At 40.6% G+C, this 25,334-nt stretch overlaps 1 protein-coding gene across 6 annotated transcripts in view; it reads right to left on the bottom strand.

Annotated features, from left to right (window-relative positions):
* The window catches only part of Sncaip (synuclein alpha interacting protein), a 152,123-nt gene that overhangs the window by 29,987 nt on the left and 96,802 nt on the right, over window positions 1-25,334 (bottom strand). For 5 of the 6 annotated variants that reach the window (XR_015046117.1, XR_015046116.1, XR_015046118.1 and 2 more), the window contains exons 4-6: window positions 15,481-16,349; window positions 13,421-13,600; window positions 5,694-5,807 (exon numbers count right to left, since the gene is read on the bottom strand). Coding sequence is in view for 1 of the 6 variants with exons in the window: in XM_021150292.3 (XP_021005951.1) it covers window positions 5,694-5,807; window positions 13,421-13,600; window positions 15,481-16,349 (1,163 nt within the window). In the remaining 5 variants the exon portion in view is untranslated. Of the gene's footprint in view, window positions 1-5,693; window positions 5,808-13,420; window positions 13,601-15,480; window positions 16,350-25,334 lie in introns of those variants that run through there. The other variant, XR_015046119.1, reaches the window with a different exon arrangement.

Raw genomic sequence — 25,334 nt, 5'->3', positions numbered from 1 at the left:
TATCTACTGATCAAGGACTTCTCTCATATACTGATTTCCTCTTGTGAGGATTTTCTGGTCTTTGGATCACCTGTTTTAACATTGCATTTTAAGTGTCCCCAAAGGCAATGCAAGCTCTTTAAAGAGGCAATTAATACATGCAATTTATAAGATGTGCTGAACAAAGTCTCATAAAAGTTTAATTGAAATGTATGTCACAGTTTTATTGCTGGTATCAATAAAATCTCTACAGTTTGTGATGCGACCATAAGGAGTCAGCTTTGTTTGAAACAATAGATCATCAAACAAAATACAATATCACTTTAGAGATTCATTCAATCTACCAAGATATGAAAATGTAAAAAAAAAGGTCATTAATAAATAATCTTACATCATTTATTGTAAAGTAAATGTAGAATACAGGGACCAATATGTGTGTGGGGAAAGATGCATGTAGGAATCGATTAAACATATCAAGGCTGAAATTATTCCTTGGTAAGTTTGTCTTTTGCTTTACTTAAAGTGAAATAAGTAAATAGGCTATACTGATAGTAATAAAATCAACAAATTGGAAGATGTCCAGTTACCATAGCAGCCAACATTTATTGAATGTGTACACTGAGCAGTGTGCTTTTCCTTGTTAAGTCCTCAGATGGGATGGGGAAAGTACCCTTGTCCAGTCTTACAGATAAGGACACGCAGGCACAGAAGACCCTCTCTTTTCTCTTCTCTTGTCTTGTTTTGAATTCCCCCCCTTTTTATTCTTTCTACATACTTGCATGCTAAGCTACCAGTCAGGACTCTGTCGGATTAAACCCCAGTTACCTGGCACTAGGCTCAATTGCCTTTGTGACTCTGTTTTCCATCTTTTAAGCACAAATTCCCACAACTGCACATTTCTCTAACAGCTCTGATTCTGGCTGGCATGATCCTATAGTGCCTTGTACTGGCTAGTTTTGTGTCAACTTGACACAGCTGGAGTTATCACAGAGAAAAGAGCTTCAGTTGGGGAAATGCCTCCACGAGATCCAGCTGCAAGGAATTTTCTCAATTAGTGATCAAGCAGGGAGGCCCCCTTGTGGTGGTGCCATCTCTGGGCTGGTAGTCTGGGGTTCTATAAGAGAGCAGGCTGAGCAAGCCAGGAGAGGCAAGCCAGTAAAGAACATCCCTCCATGGCCTCTGCATCAGCTCCTGCTTTCTGAACTGCTTGAGTTCCAGTCCCTCATCCTTTGGTGAACAACAGCAGTATGGACGTGTAAGCGGACTAAACCCTTTCCTCCCCAACCCTTTCTTGGTCATGATGTTTGTGCAGGAATAGAAACCCTAAGACATGCCTTTAGGCTCAGAGTAAACTCTGGTTAACTGTCATCCCACGGGCTTTGTGGCTCTGGGTTAGTAATATCTTTTCATGATTAGTGTTTGAAGTGTAGATTTATGCTCAGTCTAATCAAAGGCTTTCCTGCCAACTGTGGGGGTTCATGTCTATAACTCCAAGTCTATGTCTATAATTCCAGGTCTATGCCTATAACTCCAGGTCTTCAGCGGACTCAACTGGGAGGATCCCAAGTTCACTATGTGACGTAGCAACACTCAAACAAAACAAAACAAAACACAACAAAACAGAACAAAATCAAAACATGAATCGATTTTTCTACTTTTCCTTCATCTCCAGCAACAGCTCTTTCCAATTGTTTACTTATGTCTGCCCCGTGACTCTGAAACAATGGCCAATGAAATAATAAAGTCCAGGAGGGAATATTTCTCCAATTAAAGTGAATCACAGAACAGCACCAGAGAGTGTGGATGCGCCCTCCTCCTCAGCAGCCCCTTTGTTGCCTGGGACCATTTACAAGATCCTGTGAGCCTTTTCTTGATACCCCAGTGTAGGGGAATGCCAAAAGTGAGCAGGGGGATGGGGGAATGAGGGATGGGATAGGGGGTTTTCAGAGGGGAAACCAGGAAAGGGAATAACATTTGAAATGTAAATAAAGAAAATATCTAGTAAAACACACACACACACACACACACACACACACACACACACACACAATACCAAACTTTCTCCGGGTTAACGTTTTAAAATGAAGAGGAGGCACGGTGCCCAGGTGTGTGACATTATGCAGGTGAGCTGCTTTTTGTAGAACATTTTGACTAAATGTCCCATGAAAGACTCAAAAACCAAAGGAGTCACAGATTTGATGATGCATGTCCCACAGCCCCTTATGTACCAAGGCAGATCAGGCTGACACCTCCCACAGCAGCTGTAGGCAGGATATCTGCCTTGAGAGCCTGGGCACATCGACCAATCCTGAACCTTCATGCAATCATCCAGTGCTCAAGCTACACACAGAGGATGGCTTTGAATCAACACAGTTCTGTCTCAATTGTTTTGCCAGCAGCTTCCCCACTGGGGAGGCAGAGCAGGCCTTTGCCAGGACACCCCTGACCTGCTCCTCCAGTCCCCCCAAGGCTTTCACCCTCATGCTCCCCTGTAGCTAGCTCTGCTAAGGGATAGCTAGGCAGTGAAATAATTGTACCCTTGGAGACTTCAAGTGTCAAGATGAGGAAAATCAATTCCTATCAGCTAACACTCTATCACTCCAGGAGTCCACTAAAACTGCGGGCCATGCTGTGGTATTGGGCTCTTTAAAGGTAGCTTTTACAAGAAAAAGGACACAAATTGGGAGCCAACCAGAGCCTGTTCTTTACAGATCTATAGGAGGGCAGAGAGCAAGCAGAGGAAGAAGAGAGTGATTGTCTTTGGCTGGCCCTATCCTTTCCAAAGGTATTTACTGAAGAAACAAAATCAGAACACACTCTAGTGCCTGCCCAGTGGAGAAAGACTTGCATGTGCTGAATCCATTAGAAAACTGTTCAATAGCAATCTTCCTTGTGGAAATATTAGCCTTGTAACCGTTCCAAGTTCAGCCGCTCTGCAGGCTAGCTGTTACATAAGTGGCTGCGGCGGATGGAGGATATCACTGGACAGAATTGGCAGATCAAATGTGCCTTGATATTTTACACAGGGGGTAGTCTGTTCTTTGGAGGGTACCACTGGATGGCTTCCCTCAAATATGCATTTTATGTCATACAAATGCATCCCATCCCAGAGCGACCTCAGGATGAATCCCAGCATGAAGCTAATGGTTGAGAAGTCTTTCCGGATAGGTCACGAGATTAGATTCCACCTTTTCCTTGATTTTAGCTCAGTAAGCAGCAGCTCCACACAGCCCTTCCACAAGGGTACGTCCTTTTGTTCTATTCCAACAGCTAAGAATTCTGAGAAACACGCTGTGAGACTTGAATAAAGAAACTGGCATCTAACTGACATTTCCCTGAGGAACGCTGAATGCCCAGTCATTTGCCCAGAGCCCCAGAACAGGCCTGTGAGCTTTTCTTCTCTTCCTTCCTGGACCCAGCTCTGTAGTCTTTCTATAAACACCCCAAAGGCTCAATTAGGCTTTGAATGAGCAAATGAAATAAGAGATGTAAAGCCATTGATCACACAGTTTAATACATTTTTTTCAATACCAAAAAAGTGACTTATGAAGGTTAGCAGTAGTGAGATACTACAGAAATTTTGAAAAACTTCGATTTTCTTTTCTAGTAAAATAGTAATTTATTCTTGCTATATGTGTAATAATTGTCACTGGCTGTTTTTATAACGGTGGGTAGGACAGTACAAACAATCATGTAATTCTGATATTTTAAAGAGAGTGAATTATTGAAAATTCCAATGTTCTTCCTACTCTTTTTAAAAATTCCATGCATTTAGACAGCTTCTTACTTCAATGGCTTGTGTGAGGTACTCCAGCTATCACATGTTAAGTAAAATTATAGAAAGTCATCTTTTGCTCTAACAATGGCATTCTAATAATCTGTACAAACCATCAGGACAGATATGGACAAAGCAACTCTGCCCCTGAAGAGACAGGAGTGGAAATCTAATCTTTACTCCTAGTAGACATTAGACAACATATAAGCCATTTATTTAACTTTTCACCTTCAATTTCTTCATCCATTGGAATAAGCAAGCTCTTATAGGATTGTTTTGAGAATCAGATAATTTATATAAGATCCAGTGGCATGGAGCTTGTCATGCAAAGAAAACATTTATATGTGTGTCTGACACACAAAGGGCATATATGTGCATATGTGTCTATGTATGTGTGTTTCTAAACATATGCTCTAACTCTGTTAGTTTATTTATGTGTTATATTAATTGATGATGCTCTGGTACAGAACAAACTTTCAGCTAGTATGGTTACTACTAAAGAAAGACCAACTCAGGCATAATGGTACATACTTCTAATCTTAGAAGACAAAGGCAGGAAGATCATTAAGATCTGCCTGTAGTGAGTTCCAAGATAGTCTAGACTACACATAGGGACCTCATCTCAAAAAGCAAACAACAGCACAAAAGAGGAAGACAGCCTAGGGTAATATTTTCTGGCCTTTTCAGAAGTGGAATTGGCATGCTCAAACAAAGAGCATGGTTTCTTATTGGCAACATAGCAATTTACTGCCACTGGGAAGATCTCTGAAGCCAAAGAGAGTCTGGTTAGATACATGAGAAGCAATTTGATTTGCCACAATTTGATTAGATCTATTTTAATACTATACTGATTTCCTTCTTGTTGTTGTTTATTTAAAAGTTTGAGATTGACATTTTTCTGGTTTCAGCCTTTTTAAAAGATAATTTATAACTATTGCCCTCAATGGAGGTGGAGACAATCTAGGAGTGAACTCTATGTACATCAACAAATAATGGCAAGAGATTTTTTTTTTTTTTTTTTTTTTTTTTTTGGTTTTTTGAGACAGGGTTTCTCTGTGTAGTCCTGGCTGATCCTGGAACTCACTCTGTAGACCAGGCTGGCCTCAAACTCAGAAATTCACCTGCCTCTGCCTCCTGAGTGCTGGGATTAAAGGCGTGCGCCACCACGCCTGGCTATGGCAAGAGATTTTTAATGTAGATTTTTTTTTTTTTTTTAGTTTATTATCAGTGTGTGTGTGTGTGTGTGTGTGTGCACACTTGTGAGGCCAGAAGACACTTTTCTGGAGCCAGTCCTTTCCTTCCACATATCCATGGGCTCTGGCGACTGGAGCAGGTCATCAATGCTTCTATTCATGGAGTAGCTCACGGGCACCCGTGCAGAAATTAGTTCTGAGGGTTTTGTCCTGGTGGGGCATCCTCGATGGATGCTTTATAAAGACTTGGTGTTGGGCTTTGTGCTCAACAAGTCACTATCATTTTTCTTTTTGATAAATGTTAAAAATATTTATTATAAAAAATAGAAAAATACCAAATTGAAAACCATTAAAAAGCCAATTGTAGTTCCATTCTTCACAAAAATGGCTGGAACTACTTTGGGCTGGGTTTTTTTTTTTTTTCTCCCTAGTCTTACTTTTTGTTTCTTTTCCTACAAAATTTAAAGTTGGTACCAAATTACAGTGAAAGCTTTAAATTATATATTTTTATTCACATGGTGTAATTAACACTCATTCAAAATTCTACTATATGAATATAGCTACCTTCACTATTTATGCCTTGAGATATCTAGGTTGTTTTGAGCATGTCTTTATTAAAATATTATAATAAATATTAATGTTCATGAAAATCTTTGAACTTATTTACGATGCTATGTTTTGATTTTGATGACCTAATAATAAAAAATAAGTAGTGATGTAAGAGAAGATACTTAGAAATTCCATACCTGCCCATAGCAACCTGCATAATGAATAAGGCTTGGGAAATCCTTGGAACAACTCAGTTCTGCAATGGCTTCCGTCTCACTCACCATCCAGCGAACGCACTCCAGCTGGCCATTCTAGATTTTAAGAAGACAAAAAGAAAAAAAATTCAAGATTATTGAAGTTTAGCAACTATCACAAGGATTGTAATTTTTACCATGGGAAGATATATGAATTTTGGCTTTTGTGTCTGGCTTGTATTACCTGAAATATAAACGTAAGACCCGTTACATTCATGCTTTGTGGTTTTTAGCTCTGTATCAGTGAATTTTTGCTTGCATTCATCTATATGATTCTAATTAGTTCTATTGAAAACCATTCTGTTGAGCTTTGTGGTAGAGTATCCACCTAGTGTATACAAGGCCTTGAATTTGATCCCTAGCGCTGTAAACAATGAATGAATGAAATTACTCTACCAAGGACTAACTTACATACTCTAAAATATACTTGCTAGTACAAAGTTGATTGTTTGTGAATATATATGCATATATACAAATGTATATCTGTACATATATACAAAGTTGATTATTTTTTAATATACATAACCCCAATAAATTAACAATAATGCCTTATTTTGGCCCTGAGCATATAAGCTCAGAAACTATGAGCATTTTGCTCTTTTTAGCTGGCTTTTTTAACTTAGCACAATAGTCAGAGTTATTTAAGCTGCTACACACATATATATATATATATATATATATGTGTGTGTGTGTGTGTGTTATATAATAATAACTATATATAGTATAATTTTTGAAATTAAAATATAATTATGTGTTTTGGGAAATGTTTTTATTTCTCTTGGATGGATTCCTAGAATTAAACTTTCATTTATCCATTTTTCTTTCTTTCTTTCTTTCTTTCTTTCTTTCTTTCTTTCTTTCTTTCTTTCTTTCTTTTTTTTGAGAAGGTTTCTCTATTTAGTTCTGGCTGTCCAGGATTGTCTCAAACTCACAGAGATCCTCCTACCTTCCACATGCTGGGATTAAAGGAATGTACCACGAAGCCCAGCTCTAGAATTAGAATTTCTAAGATTGTGGTAGATATATATTTGACCTTATGAAAAGCTGTCAAACTGGTTTCCAAAGTAGTAAATTACTTCATATTACCAAAAACATCAGAACATTCTATTTCTTCCATATTCAGGACAACACATAGTATTGCCAGCAATCAGCACCTATCATCTAAAATTTACTTTATTTATGTATTTATTTATTTTTATGTGTATTAATGTTTTGCCTGCTTGTATGTCTGTGAACATACATGAACATACATGGTGCTCCAGGAGGCCATAAGAGGGTATCAGATCCCCTGGAACTGGAGTTACAGTTACAGAGAGCTGTGAGTTGTCCTGTGGGTGTTGGAAGAGAAGCTAGTGCTCTTAATCTCTGAGACATCTCTCCAGCTTCAATCAATTATAGTTTATTAGACAGAGCAATTATTTTTCAAATAAAATACTATCATATTTTTCATGAAAAGTTAACATACTTATATTTGAAATAACAATTTCCATTAAGTAACCAGGGTAAATATTTTAATAAGTTGAACAATCAAAAGTTTAAAAGGGCCAAGTGGTATCATATAAGGGCTTTTAAATATATTTCTTAATGATTCATTTTTAATATTTTATGCTCTTTTACTATGCTTAATACCCAAAGAATATTTTGTATGTTTTTGAAACAATTTAGTATTCAATATTAGATATAGGATCCTCAGTTATGGATAGTATTAAATGTTCATTAAAGATAGTTTTACGGTATGAAAGGATATGAATATAAAAGTTGAACAAACTTTTATGTGTTATTTTATTCTCAAATTACTCAATATTATTAATATATTTGATGCATAAAGTTCATTTAAATAATAAAAAATTAAGGAAAAAAGTTCAAAAGGTAAAAATGTTGTTATAGAAGATTAATTTATTATTTGTAAGTGATAAAATGTTACTATAGAAGTCAGAAACAGCTACAATGGGAAGTTATCCCTAGTTAGGATGAAGAAGGGCAGTGCAGGAAGGAGACAGGAAAAACCAGCTGCAGGTTTATGAGGCCTTTTGTTTTATGAAGTCACATGACTCTCATGCTTTTGGATTTTAGATTCTTTCTCATCTATAGTCCTCACTGGGATCTTATTCTCAGCATTGTGAGCCTTACAAGACACCAACGAGGCATGGGAATAGTTAAACTGCAGTCCAAACATGCTAGGACAGTCTGTACCCATCAACAAATACTGAGTTTCATAATCTGTGATCAACATCCATATAGACTAGATGGATGGGAGTCCTTGGTCCACCACTTAGCCACAGTTACCTTAGCTTCAAGGTTTGCAGCTGTCTCTCATGTGAACAGCAGCAACGGGACCTTCCTAGCATCACAGCAAAGGTGAAATGAGACACAGCACAGGCTTGGTGAACACAACATTCACTACATTCTACCCTCTCTCGGATTTACTTAGAGATTCCGTGAGACAAGTGAGGCCCCTAGTTGCCTGTCTAGCTTGCATACTGTGGGGTGGTAGCATAGAAAGGGTCTGTTTATGGAGTCAGGGAGGGATTACAAGTGAGCAGGAATGTTTTTTCTTTCGTTTAGAATCTTTATCTGTCAAGATGAAAAAGTAAGAGAAAGACAGGAGAGGCAATTCCTTCCGTCATCATCTATTTGAATAACAGGACTCCAAGTCAAGAATTCCCAACCACACACACGCGCGCTTACACACACACACACACACACACACACACACACACACTCACACATACTCTCATATATACTGACTTTCACACACATACACACACACACAGACTCACACACTTACATACATATGCACACACACACACTCACTCACACATTCACACACACATGCACACACTCTCACATACACTGACTCCCATACACACTCACACTCACCTAACATGCACTCACACTGATTCTCTCACACATTTACACACACAGTGGCTCTCTCCTTACATGCATATACACTCTCACATGCACTGACTCTCTCACACACACTCACATATACAATGACTATCTCACACACATACATGGACTCTCTCACACATTTATACATACACTGACTCTCTCACACATACTCAGACACACACTGACTCTCACACATGCACACACACACACACACACACACACACACACACTTTCACACACTCACAAACATGTTACTCTGTCCTTGGAGCTACAGAGATATGATACATGACTGCCTAGTATGAAGGTCTCATAAAAATCATAATTACACTCGACAGCAAACATCTGTGCTACTGGTTTATGTATTTACTGTACGAGGCTGCTCTTCATTGTTTTAGCCCGCAATTCTGCTTATGACAAAGAGTTTACTGTAAAACAGGATGCTGTGCTATGCCAGCCGTACCCACACGCCTTTCATGTTTACCATCTCCTAACTGCATTAGCACCACACTGCAGACCTATATCATGTTTATATAAACATTCTTTGTGGTGTTTGTACAAGGACAAAATTGTGGAAAAACACATCTCAGCATGTGTCATCATCACTACATGACACGTGCCTTTATTGGTAATGACCAGGTAATGTGCTTCTTACTGCCCCGGGGCTGGTCTGTCTGGGGTGTCTATCTGACATCCTGGCTTCTGTCTGGATTTGGGTATAATGCACATTAGCAGTCAGAGACCAGAAACACGGAGGTAGATTGAGGTCTTTTCTGTTCTTGGCTCTTGAGCTGTGGCTAGCCCACTCTAGTCATGGGTCAAGTTCAGCTTTGCCTTTCAGCTCAGCACCTTGTGTGAGGTTCTTGTGACTACTCTTTCTCCAGGCTGTCGTCCCATTACACCATTCACTTTACTCTTTCTGAATGAAGAAAGAAACAGGAGCTATCTTGATCATACAAGAAGCAAGACGGTTTGCACAGATTACTATATACAGGGAACATAGAAACGTGAGGCTATGCTTCTAGTTCTAGTAAACCGAGATGCATCCCCTCTGCTTTCTCTCTTTTTGGTCAGCCTAACTAGATCAAAAGTTTTGTTTTTTTTTCCCCTACCTTTTCATAAAACCACATTCAGCTTTGTTGGTTTTCTCTACTGTCGTTTTAGTCTCCACTTCCCTTCTTCATGTCCTGTTATTTACTTTCTTTTGCTTGCTCTGGACTAAGTTTGTCTTACTTCTTTCTAGTTTCTAAAGTGTCTGACTAAAACTTGCCTCCTTGCCACGCCCACTTGCCACGCCTCGGCCCGCCCTGCCTACTTGCCCCGCCTTCTTCCTTGCCTCCCTGTAAGCAGAGCTATAGATGTTTCTTGCAACGCAGCAGAATGCTGTATTGTCATTCCCATTCAGCCCAATCGTTCTCAATTTCCTTTGACGGTTGTTTTGTTTGTTTGTTCGTTTGTTTGGTCTGCTGACTGGTTTAGGGTGGATTAATTTCATGAACTTGTGAATATTCTACTTTTTCCTTCTGTTGTTAGTTTCTAATTGTGTTTCATTATGGGTAAAGTGTGTAAGCTTGTATTTTAATCCTCTACAATTTATTGAGTTTATTACATAATCCTATATATACTGAATCTTAGACAAGGTTTTCAGTGCATTTAACAAGTGGGTATATTCAAGTGTCGTGAGACACAGTTCTGTTTTTTTAATTTTTAAGAGTATTTATTTATTTATTTATTTATTTATTTATTTATTTAATGTATGTGAATACACTGTCACTCTCTTCAGATACACCAGTATCAGGCAGTAAATCCCATTTCAGATGGTTGTGAGCCATGGCGTGGCTGCTGGGAATTCAACTCAGGACCTCTGGAAGAGCAGGCAGTGCTCTTAACTGCTGAGCCATCTCTCTCGCCTGAGAGAAAGTTCTTGTTGATGAGTTTTAGGTCTGGTAAATTAATTTGGTAGCATTTAAACAAAATACTGTCCAAAGAATAGAAAGAAATATTATTTCTTATTTCTGTGTTTGAAACCAAAATGACTTGCCTTAAATGCAAGTAACAAGAATACAAAACAACAAAAGACATTATTAAATTCCAACAGAATTCTTTTGCCTGCCCAAATCTGGACTTGGAGTTATTTGAATGTTTTAAAAAATATTTGTAAGGATATGTGTGACATCACATTATTACCAGACCGACCAACACTTTGCCTTTAGGCTTAATCAGAATGACCAAAGGAGAAGCTAAAACAAACAAGCACAAACAAACAAACAAACAAACAAACAATTTGATTCCATGTCTTAAAAGAATTCCTTCTGCCAATTCTATTTTAGAAAACATTGTGCTAGAAACCAGACCCTTTAGAACTCATTTTTCCTAAAGACTTTGTTTAGCTATTACCAAAGGGCACAAACTCCCAAAGCAAGACACTCCTGAGTCCTCTGGAAAACACTCAGTAGAGCCTGTAACTTAACATAATGGACGTCACTGTGTTCTGTTTAAGGAGTCCTAGCATGAGAACGTGGTGTTTGTAAGCACTGTTATGACTTTAAAGCCCCCTTTTAAAAATGACCTTTAGATTCCATCTTGTTTCTGCATGACTTCTGTCAGCTGAGGTATACTAGGCAAGACAATTGGACAATTTGTACCAAGTATGTTTGTCATTAATAACAGGCAGCTGGCTCAGCGCTGCTTTATTTTAAAGATTTACTTATTGGTGTGTGTGTGTGTGTGTGTGTGTGCACATGCATCCTGAAACCTGAGATACATCTCCTGAAGCTCAAGTTACAAGTGAGTTATGAGCCACTAAGTAGGTGATAGGAACCAAACCCAGGTCCTCTGCAAGAGCAACAAGTGCCCCGATCTACTGAGTCACCTCTCCAGTCTCCTCTTAGAACTGTTTAATGGGAGTGGAATATTATCAGTCGCTACATGTGTTCAAAACAAGGCCCTAAACCAGAAGACTAGTGGCATCTTAGGACACCAAGCGTGGTAGCTGAAGTTTAAGAATAAGTCCCACCTCATGTTAGCTGCTCACAATGAGGGTTGAATTAATGGCAACTGTGTTGCTTAGGAACCTTCAGGCGCTAAAAATTTTAATCTATCAAAACAAGCAATAGGGCGTATCAATTAAGGAAAAAATATGCTGTCATCCAATTACATAATGAGGAAATGTTCTGTCATCCACCATCAGTTAGGAAAACTAATGAGAACTACATTTCATAAACACTAAGACATTTTATAAGTATGACAGGGGCCAACATTCACTGGCATTAAAAGGATATCTGTCACTATGAGGATATCTGCCATTACAAAGCTATCTGACATAGGTTCCAAGGGATAACAACATGCTACCCATATTGTTCCCTGGATTATGTCACAGGCCTAGACACTGACTTTATCATCTGACACTGTTATCCCCAGTAACCTGTCTTATTCACCGGGTGTATCATCTCCTTAGGGGCAGGTACTATGTCTTCTTCAAATTCTCACCTCTAGCACCTAATAACATAGTGCCTGTTGGCTTTTGGTACACACAGGACTCAACTCTACTGAGATGAGTTTTTTCTTCAGATTCAGTTTCTCGTTTCTCACTTTGGTTGCAGTAAACTCAGTTCTGATCTGATATGGCTTCATGCACAACCAAAGAAAAGCACATCCCCGGTCTCCTAGGGTTCTTTGGAACAAATATTTACCGTGCAAATTTGAAGTCATACTTTACCATGGAGCAAAGTTAAATAAAACATTTTTTAACATATAAAGCTTTACTAAGTAAATGGATTACAGTTAAAAAAAAGCTTTGCATATAAGATATGTTAGGGTTAGGATAGATACTTTATTTATTTATTTATTTATTTATTTTTTACTGTAATGTGTCCTTTAGTGAATTCACAAGTGGGTTTATTTAGCCAGACAGTTCCCCTACTCAATACCTATGCAACTCTATTTGTAAAAATGATGTTATTTGGCTTTTAGAAAATCTAACTACCATATAAAGCAATCCGTATGAAGAATTACAGGATGCATTAGATTTCTTTGAACTTCACGTCTGGCTTCTTAATAAGTATGACTGAATTCTACATTTACTTGCCAAAGATCCGAACAGTCATTTTAGTTTAATAGCTAACCTTTTCATGATGAGTCATATCTCAGATGCTTTTACTGCAGCAGTGTTATAAAGGTGCTTGTATGCATGTGTGCGTATGTGTAATGGTCCAGGTTTTAACTCCATCCCTGTTGGCATTAATTTGTAAATGCTTGGGTATGACAGATAGCATATTGTGCTGTCTTGGAAAGCTAAACACAAAACCCTCAGTTTTTTTGATGCTGATGATGACATTTGAACTCAGATTTGCTCCATTCAAAGCCCACCTTATTGAGAGAAGCATCCAAGTGCTAGCCTCCCTTATTAGCACACCTTGGTCTGATTCTCCATGCTCCTTATTCCCACATTAGGAAAAACTGACACAGTCTCCGAGAGAGCCAGGTGGGGTAAGAATCCAAAATGCAATCACTATGAATAATGAAAAAATTCTGTAGGCGGTCATCCTTTTCTTTCTTTTGTGGGCTGACTTGGAGATTATCCTTGTTGGATAATAAGCTGGAATGCCATCCAAATCTCAGCGTGGTAGTGACTTACATGATTAACTTTTTATATATAGCACATTCATTTGCTGTTTATTTAATACATCACTCTCTCCTCTCCCCTTTCCAATAGCTTAGCTCACAAGAAATCTTAAAATCAAAAGACACAGCCTAGGGTAGCCCAGCCCCAGAGTGGTCACCTTGATGGCCAGGCCTGCTGGAGTCAGCTGCTCTGTGTTCCGTTCATTCAGACAGTCTTCGCCCATCAGTGACGTGAGGTGCTGCAGGCATTCTGCATGGCCCTTTGATGCAGCAATGTGTAACAGATTGCTTCCGTTCTCATCGTGAATTTTGTCCAGATTGTCTGCAGCTAGGTGTGGCTGCACAGAGCAGGAGAGAAGCTTCAATCAGTAAGTCAGAACAAGACACCATGCAGGGTCTACACTGGGCACAGGGAACCAACAGTCCATGATCTAGTTAGAGTCCCTTGCTATTTTTATTTGCCCTGATTATAATATGCTTTAGAACAGTGGTTCTCAACCTGTGGTTTGCCACCCCCACTCCCCACCCCTGGCAAATCTTTATCTCTAAAAATAATTTACATTACGTTTCACAAGAATAACAAAATTCCAGTTAAGAGGTAGCTGCAAAAATAAGGAGGAACTATATTAAGGGGTCGTAGCCTTAGGAAGGTTGAGAGCCCCTGCTTTAGAACATTCATTCTCAAAGGACAGCATGAGGGAGGAGCCCAGAGCTAGGACCAATGAGCTGCGAAGGATTCCAGTTGATTTTTTAGGTACCAGAGGTGAAACTGATGATAAGCCAGAGCTTCTCTACCTCTGTCACCACCCTGCTAAGTGCCCGAGGGATGGTGCTAGGTTTTATTGACTGTTACAGGTTTGTTGAATGAATGAAGTACTTGTTTTGAGTGTTTGGCTTGCCAGGCTGGCTCCTTTTGCATGGTACCTTATGGCTGTGGTTACTAGCGCTTTCCCAGGTCCTTCTCCACACCAGCGACTCCCAGGGGCATCTGGGTTATCTGGAGGAACTTGGTTCTTTGGCTATATGTACACACACACACACACACACACACACACACACACACACACACACACACACACTGTCTCTTGTGACATTCAGTCCTCTGAGTATGAAGTGTTTGGTAGAATTTTTTGCTTGAACTCAGCTCAGCTGAGCAGTATTATTAGCATTTGGGTCTTCTGAATATATGGGACAAAGGAAAGAATTGAACCAAAGAGAATAAGAGGAAACAGTCAGGAAAAACAAAGAACACATTTTTAAGAGAAAAAGTTATGGCTTCATTTGGTAAAATTGTTCAATGATATTGTCCTGTTTGCCATAGCAGGCCATGCATAGTATAGTTTATCTGTGCACACTGAGCGTTATGGAGAATCACAATGTTGTGAAGCCGTGATTTTCCTGAATGAGACTTTATGGAGCTCAGGCTTGCTACTATTTGATCAGTGTCTGGAAGCTAGAAAGTGCAACAGACAGAATGCTACTTCAGCTGAGCTTTTCAATAGACATTTCTTATACCAACTAACTCTGTGTCTGGAGTCTTTGGAGACAATTCTTCATGTTCCCTAGACATGCAGCCCTGGGACAAAGTAAAAATTCCCCCCGTGGGTCAGAGAACAATCAACCTCTAGGGGAAGCTGTGTCTTCAAATGCTTTCCAACCCCCCCACCCCAACTCTTCTGAATAATGATCAGGGGGAAACAGAGAACTCTCTGTTCACAGATCTGGCAGGTCTGCCATCAGCTAAAAACTGACATCCTTGCAGAACGGAGGGCGAGCATGGGGAACCATTTGAAAAGCAAAGGGGAAAAAGAAGGCATTCCAATTCAACTGGCGCACACTGCTGGGCCCCATGCTTTATTTTCCTCTTAGATTAACTGTCTTTTATCCCAGCTGAGTTCAGATGATGTTAAACTGCACTAATCATCTTCTGTGGCTCTTTGTGTCTCCACCTCCCCATCCCCGACCTCCCGTTTTAACCTCAAACCTTCGAGTTTAAAACACACTACTCTCAACTAAAGCCACAGGTCAAGATTTAGCAAAACAAAGATTTTTTAACCAAACAAAGGGGGTGAATATGATCAAGACACATTGTGGGAAATTCTCAATGAACTAATAAAAAAAAAACTACAAAAAGATGTGAAAAAAAACCTCACTTCATCCTGTTATAAGATGGAGTCTATAGGTTAGACAGACAGACAGACAGACAGACAATACTTACCAAGAGCGATATCTGTCCTTCGTTGACAATGTTCAGTATGCTTCTTACTTTTTTCAGGTACTCAGTTCTTTCTTCCGTGCCTTGGGTGTTGGTCCAGTTCATGCCATTGATCGGCTCCTCTGTTTTGGCTCCTGCTGCTGAAGATTGCAGGTGGAAGGACCTGAGCTTGCAGTCTGGCCCAGACTTCTCAATTTTCCGACTATGGGGATCACTAAAAACCTTGTTTAAGAAGTCTTTACTGTGGTTTTCTGATTCATTTGCAGGGCCACATTTACCCAGAGCTGGCGAGCTCTCGCAGTCTTCTGTAGAGAGCTTGTGCTGGTCCCGGAGGGCAGTAGGTGCTTTCCGTAAGTGAGGGCTTTTCACAGGAGAAAGAACACAAAATGGAGTCATGTTGGGTGTGGAGTTCTCAGTGCTCGTGATAGGGCAGGTTTTGGCAGAGAGGCCATTGATGACTGTGCATAAACCCAGAATCCTTTTCTCTGAAGTGACCTTCGTGAGCGGGGCCAGCTGCTGACTGGATTTAATGTAAGGCACATCCAGAATTTCATCCATGTCAAGGTCATAATGCTCCAGCTCGCCCAGGGCTTGGCTGGGCTCTGAGCCCTTGCCTGGCAACCCCCCGACTCCATCTTCAGGGCTGAGCTCCTCAGGCTGGGGGCCCTGGTCAGTCTCCCCCCCTTTCTGGTATTCCACTGTATTGTTCTTTTGGTCCTCATTTTCGTTGTTCTCCAGAGTCTCTGGCTGATGCTTCAGTGGAGAAACTCGCTTCACTGGGCGGAACTTACTGTATACATCAGCGATTCCAGTGGGCTTTTGTGGGTTTGTAATGAGAGTTGAGACACCACAATTCCAGCCAGAGCTAGAAACTGTTAAAAAAAAAATAACAGAGGAGACTATTAAATTGGAATCTGAACACAGTTTGGCCATGTAGGTAAACATGCTCGCTTAGGTTATGCTCACAGTAGGTCTCCATGCAAAGGGATAATGCCAAGAGGATGAAATTATACTTACCACTGCAAGGCAGAGAATGATAAAAAAAGATATGACATACTGACTCAAATTTAATTAAAGTAGCAATAGTGATAAAGGCAGAAAGTTAAAATAAAGATACCCCAACAGATATTTTATAACTGGGTATTTCTGGTACTATTTACATGTTTGCCATTATCCTAAACAAACAAAACAAAAAACAAAGAAAAACAACAAAAACAAAGCAGGAATGGGCTTCCACACTAAGCCAGTGTACAAGTGTTATATGCGCACACATACACATGCACAAGCATGCACTTGCCTGTGCACGCATCTCTAATGTTTGAGACATCTATGTGGAGAACATAGCTTATCTTCTACAAACTCAAATTCTGCCCTACTATATGACTTTCTATTAGATGGTAAGGGTAGGAGAAGAAAAGCCTAAGGTAGTCAGGTGCTGGTCTGTCCATGGGACACCGACCATGGTTGAGTCTATGGACCCTATAATTAGTATCCCAGTCAACCATCAGGCAGGACCATCTCATGGTGCTTACCAGGTCATGGCACACCACAAATGCATTTCCATTTGGCAAAAGAACATACTCTTGAAAACAAAACTTTCTATTGATGTTTTGTGAATTTCCCATCATGTACTTCAGTCCCACTCATCTCCCCGTCCCCTCATATCTGTCCTATCCTCTTCAACAACTCCCCAAAGAAAATAAAAACACACGAACAAAAAAATTAACAAAACAAACAAACAAACAAAAAGCATGAAAACATCTCCAGTAGAAGGTGTAGTGTGTCAGAGTGTTCTACAGTATGGCCTTCTATCCACACACCTTCACTTGCAAACTTTCACTGCAATGAGTCACTGGTTTGGTTTGAGGTCTCTGGCTTCTGTGACACCGTCAGGATTGGATTCTCACCAGGACTCCTCTCAGTTATCGTGTTGTTACCCTGTGTCATGGAGATCCTGCAGCACTGAGTCAGCAGGACTGGCCCTTCCACAGGGTCCAACAGTTCACAGATGATGTAGATTTTGGCCATTAAGTCCAGCTTCCTTGTGTTGCCCTAGTGAGGTACATGGTCCACTGTACTGGGTACTGAAGCTGGACAGATGCAGGGCCTGCTGTTGATGGTGAGAAGTGGGGCCAGATTTCCAGAGCACCAAAGCTAGTGATGGATGGGTGAGGTCAGTTCTGCACAGCCCCTGGATATCCATGAGGTCCCTCGCGGCTGCCCCTACCAGGGACTTCCCCTACCAGGGACTTCCCCATGGTCTCTAGTGGTAATATGAGCCACAGAGACCAACACTGCCCTCAGCCTCTGCATGGCTACAGGACCTAGACAGGACCTTGGTGGCAGCACCATGGCCTCAGGTGGTGGGGCTGGCCACTCACAACAGATTACTCCTTTCCACCCTAGGGTCTCCAGTTCCATCTCTTGTCATAATGCTCAAACTGTTCCACTAGTCTTTCTCTTCCATCTGATCACCATAGAGTTGCATATTGTAGCAGTTCCTGCTACAGGTGGGCCACTAGGCTGGCAGGCGTACAGTCTATACTGTATAGAGGGGCAGCAAGCAGGCCTCTAAGTGTCTATATCCTGTCCATATAGCATGGTGGTGGTGGTGGTGGTGGTGGTGGTGGTGGTGGGTCTCTAGAGAACTCCTTAGAGTAACACTGCCCTCCATTTTGGGGAAGGTAGGAAAAGATGGAGCAAGGAGAAGTCATGAAGGGCACATAGGGAAACTAGACTAGTACTCAAAATAGTTTTTTTGTCATTGTTGCTGGGTTTTTTTTGGGGGGGTATGGATAAAATAAAGACAGCACATTGGCCTACATTCAACTAAGTGGTTGAGATAGACAGTGAGGCAGCCAAACACATTTGGAGATAAGGTGAAAAACCACAACCTCAATACAAGCAAGCTGTATTGGTAGCACGTGTCAGGGTGGGCTAGAGAAGCTGCAGTGTTCTTGCTTCCAGCGGGGTTGCGTCCTCTCCAAGACACTGCTCTCCTAGAAGGCAGATGACCCAACACTCCTCGAGGCTACTTTACAGGTTCCTATCCTTCCGCGTTTGGCTTATATCATGTTATGTCAGACAGGTAAGGCTTCCTTCCAGCTACTCTTTATCCCCCAAACAGCTGTAGTTGGGAAGAGTTTAATCCAAAGTAAACCTGCTTGTCTTTGCTGTTGGGCTCAGGCAAAGACTGAGAGACCCTGAGGCAGTAGGTGTGCTCAGGTCTGTAACTTTTACAATAGGCTCTGCTAATGACTAACTCTTACAGCTAAAGAGCTCCTTAATAGAGTGACCTAAATGTGGTACTACTAGTCATTGCTTATGCTGAGATGTGTCCTAAAAGCATCCAGAGAAGTTATGGAATATAGTGAAGAGATGACTGAGTGCCCTTATCATAAAATCATAAGTTCTCTTAGCCTGGGTTGAGAAGGTCTGTAGTACACAGCACACCCCCGAGGCTCTTCTAGCTCTGGAAGAGAACACTAAAAGTTATGGGAGGAGGAATGGTTTCTTCCCAGTGAGCAACATGTATAGCAAGGGCTACTGAGAAGGGAAGGGGGGCATCTAGATGTCGTCAGACTCCCCACTCCCTTACTCTCACCGTTTTGTGGCCAGAGTTCTGAGCCATGTGCAATGCTTGGCCCTGAGCACACAATTATCTGACACAAGTATGTGACCTTGAATCTCACTTTGCACAATTCATCAATCTTTTAACATGCATAAAGTGAATCCTTCTGAGGGATTTGCAGCTTAATTTCATGGGAGGGGAATAAGCTCTGCTAATAAACCCACAGGAGTTAAAACCGCCAGAGAAAGCTAGATTCTTTAAAGTCATTTATGCAATGTCAATATGTAAAGGCAATGACTAATAATTCCAATCAGTTCCCTGTAAATGAGAAAATTTTCTATCTTTAATATGTTCCTTTATGTTTTAAAATATTAAATTATGAGCAGTTATAATTTGCCAGAAATTTCTGCCAAGCCATTTTCTCTGCGTTAGGAACACAGAGTGCTTGATTCACATAAAGCAACAGGGAAAGAAAAAACATGGAGCATGTAAGGTATAAATAGGCATTTGATTTTACTCACTAACTCCACCCCCCAGTCTATAAAGATTGTGGGGAAACTTATTCATAGACATTATGAGACACATGCTTATTATTTGGCATGATATCTGATGATATTTTGTCAATAACCTTGATCCTTTGGAGCTTCTAAAAACTATGCATCTCATAATGGATTAAAAATATTTAAAGCCATATGACTTAGTGGGTCAATACACCAAGTGTGCTTTACTGATATATTTATGTATTATACAAGGTCATTGGTTCAAAGGGCCACTCTTTTATGTTGGCTTTATTTACATGTGGACTTTTTCCCAAGTGATACAGGGAAATGGGTACCATATGTTTCTCAGCTGTTCTATCCTGACAGGAGCCATTAAGGGAAAGCTCTATGTAAATGAATTCTGTCTGTGTTTTATGAAAACACTTCTTTCCCTAGAAAGATCTAGAAACTGAAGAAGGAGTGTCAACATTTGGGCATGTTGTCTTTTCCCTCACTCAAGCCTATGGCTGTTTTGCAGGGTGAAGTCTGTGCCCGCTAGGCCTGACCGCCAAGGAGGAAAGAAAAACTCCTTATGGAAACGGAACTAATGGGTTTCATGAGAACGCTCAAACTTGTTGCTGTGTCACATATTTGGATGAGCAGAAATGCAACAAACAAAAGACAAACAGCCATTTACTTCTCCTACGCTACACAGCATACGAAAACGATTACTAACGGCAGGCAAGATTTTTCCCTTTCAACTCTTTAAAGAGTACCAACAAATTCACTTTATTGTTGCTTGCTCCAGTACCGTCAGAACATTCTCGTCATCCACGGGAACAAATTTCACAGCAGCAATGGCTACTTGGAGAATGTTTGAGGCTGGATTTCTCCTCTAGAAATTATGTACAGATACTTGATGCATGAACATAATTTAAATCCCTGGAAAACTTTATCTCAGCCTTTATAAGTTCTATGAGAACAGTATCTGTGTTTAATGTATCTCTCCATCCTTCAAAACTCCCCACAAACTGCTTACCTAAGTAGGTTTTTAATGATGTTTTGCTCTTAAAGGTGCTCACTTTTAACACCTTAGGGCAATAAAGATGCCTGGCATGCCTTCAATTGGTCTATCGGATGGAATCACGAATTTTCTAAAACCATCAGCGGCGAGGTGAATGTTTATGGTGGTGATTTATAGACTGAACAGTCTTCTATAATCTAGCTGGCATTTGAGATGCTGTGAGAACCAGCAAGACAATCTCAGTTACCCCATAACCAACAAAAGCCAGACAGTTTTCCCAACAAGAATTAGCAGGGATCTAGAATATTCAAGGCTCCCTGGTTGGTGTTGTATCCTAATCCAGGGCTCTGACTTGCTACACCTCTGTCTGGTTCCCCTCCTCTCCTTCCTCAGCCCCTCCCCCATCCTCTTAATCCTGACTTAGACAATCACAGGGTCATTTATCTAGCCTCCCAAGTCATTTACCCCCAAGGATAGTGTCTATCATTTGTTCCCTTGACCTCTACCCCACATCCCTCTGATACCATCTTGTGGCTCTATTCTAAATCCCTCATAAATCTGGACCCTTCCTTTTATGTTACCCTCACTGGGTTACACTGGAATCTTTTCCACAACCACCACTAACTAATTTCTTTTCTCTCATTGGTCTCTCTTTTTTAGCCCATTTAATTCCTCCTTGGGTAAAGTCCAATTTGTCAAATTAGCTGCCAAGCCTTAAGCGTCCCATACTTTCTAAAATGATATTGCCCTGGGCATGGGATGAATACCCCACTGTGGCAGACACACCCCACAACTGATGACAAACACACCTCACTCACAGTATAAGAGAACTATTCAGTGTTCAGCCTTCTTCTTCTTCTTCTTCTTCTTCTTCTTCTTCTTCTTCTTCTTCTTCTTCTTCTTCTTCTTCTTCTTCTCCTTCCTCCTCCTCCTCCTCCTCCTCCTCCTCCTCCCCCTCTTTCTCATTTATTTCAGGATTCTTCCTTTGGTGCTTGAATTTAATTTCTTCCCAAAATATAGAATATTCCTTAATAAACTGACTGCAGGCTTCAGGGTCAGTGGCTTTTGTAAGCAATCAATTAACAGGAGGATTTTTGGATATACACATGATGTAAAATGTCACTTAAGTTACAAGGTTTGTCGACACTGGCTTCTTTGTTCATAGCAAAATCTTCAGCATGACATGCAGTAGTTTTTTTTAATTCACTTTATAATTTACCTTCTTTTCTCAGCACCCATGATTCCCACACCCCTGCCTCCCCCCTCTCTCCTCTAATGCTAAATCAACTTTCTGGATACATGGCTATCTACCATTGCTCTTGCCTTTGGGCCTATTCTGCCTTTCCCATAAAGCCTTTGCTATTGTCCCTGCCCGAGACTCATGCTCATCACACCGGAGACAGTCAGGGTTGCCCCATCAAGTCACTTCTGTTTACTCTCCCAGGGAATAGTTACTCTTGGCTTCTCAGTTCCCAGGTAATTCTTGACCATAGTTGCAGGAAGGCTGTAGTCTCACTTTGTCCTGAGGGGGCGTCAAGGACACCGATTCCCCAGAAGCTCCTTTTGCTTGTAACCAGTTCACTGTCCAGCAAACTTCCTCAAAGACAATAGGATTTGATGACTTAATCTTTCCATGAGTGAGTGAAGAGAAGGGGGAAGGAAGGAATACATGGAGCCAAAAAAAATGCAAAATACAAGAAACAAGTTTTATTATAATGAGTCCATTTTTTTTTAAAACTGAGGTGACAATATGAACGATAGTTATTGAAGTGGCTCAGACAGCTAGAAGGTATGCTGTACTTTAATGCACTCTCTTAAGAAGTTCTTGCTGGGTGGTGGTGGTGGCACCTTCAATTCCAGCACTCAGGAGGCAGAGGCTGCTGGATCTATGGGTTTAAGGCTAGTCTGGCCTATAGAGTGAGTTCCAGGACAGCCAGGGCTACACAGAAAACCCTGTCTAGAACTTCCCCCACCCACACGAAGGTTCTTTACTTGAATTTCCTCATCTGGAAAATAACAAGGTTAGACAATATCATTGCTTAGATCTGATCCACTCTAAATATCTCTGATGATGTAGAATGTGTGCAAATAACAGGGTTCTTTATTCTGACTCACAATGAAACACTATAATTCTTTTGGATTCATGCATTTTACCAGATCCTCCTAAATTTATAATTATGAGGCCGAGACGATTGCTGACACATAATTCTCTGGCTCCTGGGCTTGATAAATTGTTTTCTTTAAGAAGATAATGGGCTGTTTGCTGTTGCCATGGTAGACCCAACTTTTAAGACTAAACATCAATGTTGGCTCTTAAAATGCCCATTTATTTTACTTCTAAATATAGGAAACCTGTGCCCATATTAGAAAATAAGCATGCGACAGTGAGAAGAGAAAGAAAGGATTATGTCAAGTGAAATGGATTCTACTTTCCATGAGAAGCAATCTGGTTAAATTTATCTTAATTTCTTTAAGTATAAATAACAAACTACATATCCATAGCAGCCTTAATGTAGGCTGCTTTAGGGACATACCCTATGTATTATCCAGCATTCAATTTCCTTTATTTTAATCTTTGCTTTTTAAATATAGGGTCTCATGTAGCCCAGGATATCCTTGCAGTTTCTATGTCATCAAGGATACCCTTGTGCTTCCAATGCCCCTGCCTTTACATCTTGAATGCTTAAATGACAAGATACCAATATGTTCAGTTTATGTGGTGCTGGGGATCAAACCTGGGGCTCGGTACATCGTAGGCAAGCACGTTTCTAGTTCTGCCCATTTTCCTTTTGCCTTCACCTCAATGAGAGGGAAATTATGAACAACTGGGATTGTTAATGCTAGTCATGAGTTTCCTTACCACTGGTCAAGCGAAGTCTGTAGCAAACCCGTGCCAAACAAGCACCAAAGGATCTCTAAGAAGTGATGACAGGTGGCTCCCATTACCTCGAGACCATAGGAAGAAGGGTATGAACCTGAGTGGGAAGTACTTGCTGGGGTGATCTGTGTTGCCCTATAGATTAGTCTGAAACCTGATCCAAGGGATGGCTGAGTGAACTCTGGCCTCGGAGAATTGTGTCAGGACATATTGCTGGAAAGAGTGATGTGTGCAAAAGGAACACATGTTTCTGGAATGTTCAGTGGGGTTGCTGGCTCATCCTTTTCACTGACATCATGGACCCCTGACTGAGAGTATCCTGAGGTTGAAGGGGAAGTACATATGACCTTATCCCTATAAATATTCTACTCATGATCTATTCACGTTAGGCTGCTCACATGCTGCAAGGAAAATGTCATTGATTTAGGTTTTCAACCTTCTGTCTTTAAAAGACTCCTGATACCAAGCAGCTGTTTTTGAGTATGTCAGGGTCATGTTTTATTATGCTCAGCTCTGTCCATGGCTCTGCAGTCTTGCTCAGAAAACTCAGCAGACTATCTCTGCGTGTTTCTTTGTTCTGAGAAAACTCACTGAATCACTCAAGTCCCATAAGCCTGGATAGAAGAGATACATCTTTACCAAAGAGGCATATTCTATCATGAAGTCAGACTCAATATTTGGACAAGTTTAAATCTTTAGGCTTCAAAAGTACAGTTTCCACAGAATGGTAATTGGTAGGCCTGAAGAAAACACACACTTTTCAGAGTTATTCTGTCATGCAAAAAGTATGCTGTCCTTCATCGTGACATTAGTATAAAACCTTGCAAGTGGATTAAGTTTTGTGTTCAATCCAGGTGCATTTACTATGTCCCCCCACTTTCTCCCTTTTCTTTCACTTTGTGGAACTGTACAGAGAGACACAGTAGAAGGCCAGTGAAAAAAACTCATCAAGCTGAGACACTTAAAAAAGACAGCCTGGGAGGAAGCTGAACCTGCTTTCTACATGTGCACACACTGACCTCTTTTAACTGAAGGTGGCGATGTTTTACAGTTCTGGTCCATAGCAAGGACAAACCAGGGAGTTATGGCTACTCCTAGGTAAGAGAAGTGAGGGCAGACAGAGCAGGCAACCGGATAAGGTAGGTAGGTAGAGGAGTGTGTGTGTGTGTGTGTGTGTGTGTGTGTGTGTGTGTGTTCTCATTTAGAAACTAGCTATGTCAGTATGAACTTCGCAGATATTATCATAACAAGTGAAAGGAGACGAAAATGTGTTTTTCTGGATTCCACAAAATGGTCTCTTCATTGGGATTTTCCTCTGCCTTGAACACTTTAAAATTGCCAATACATTCGTGTCAGACTTTCTGTATTTCTGAGCACAGACAAGTGCATGATTTCATCAGAGATCTTTTCATAACAGGTCATGAAGATGGATGGGCAATTCCTATGCATTCTCACTGGAAAATTAATGGGAGCTCAGGGAATTTTAAGTATTATGTGGAAAATAATGTAGCATTCTGATTTCTCAATCAGGAAGAAAGTTGCTTTACTCTAACTTTCCATAGCACCAGAGGACCATTCCATCAAACTTAAATGACTCCCTAAACAGACAACTCACCGTCTCTCTATTTGGGTTACATGTAGGTCATAGAACCCCAGCAACCAATGGCCAAGCATTTTTAGAATCACTTCAGAGTCCCTTTAACTAAAATCCCAACACGAGCTCTTCCTACAACTGGGAAGCCCTCTAGTATCAGACTACAATTTGGGAACAGAGTTAGGGAAATGGATTCTAATAACTTTTCTAAAGAGAGATGAGCAGACTCTCTAGCCTGCTTATTATTGGGAGTGTTAAGCATAAATTTAGATTTATCTTACTACTGAGAATCTATTTATCTAGTTGCCAAT

Source organism: Mus caroli, unplaced genomic scaffold, assembly GCF_978045245.1.
Source record: "Mus caroli unplaced genomic scaffold, Mus_caroli_1 scaffold_19, whole genome shotgun sequence".
Taxonomy (NCBI): Eukaryota; Metazoa; Chordata; class Mammalia; order Rodentia; family Muridae; genus Mus; species Mus caroli.
The sequence above is the reverse complement of the archived record's forward strand: the minus strand, read 5'-3'. Positions and strand labels throughout refer to the sequence as shown.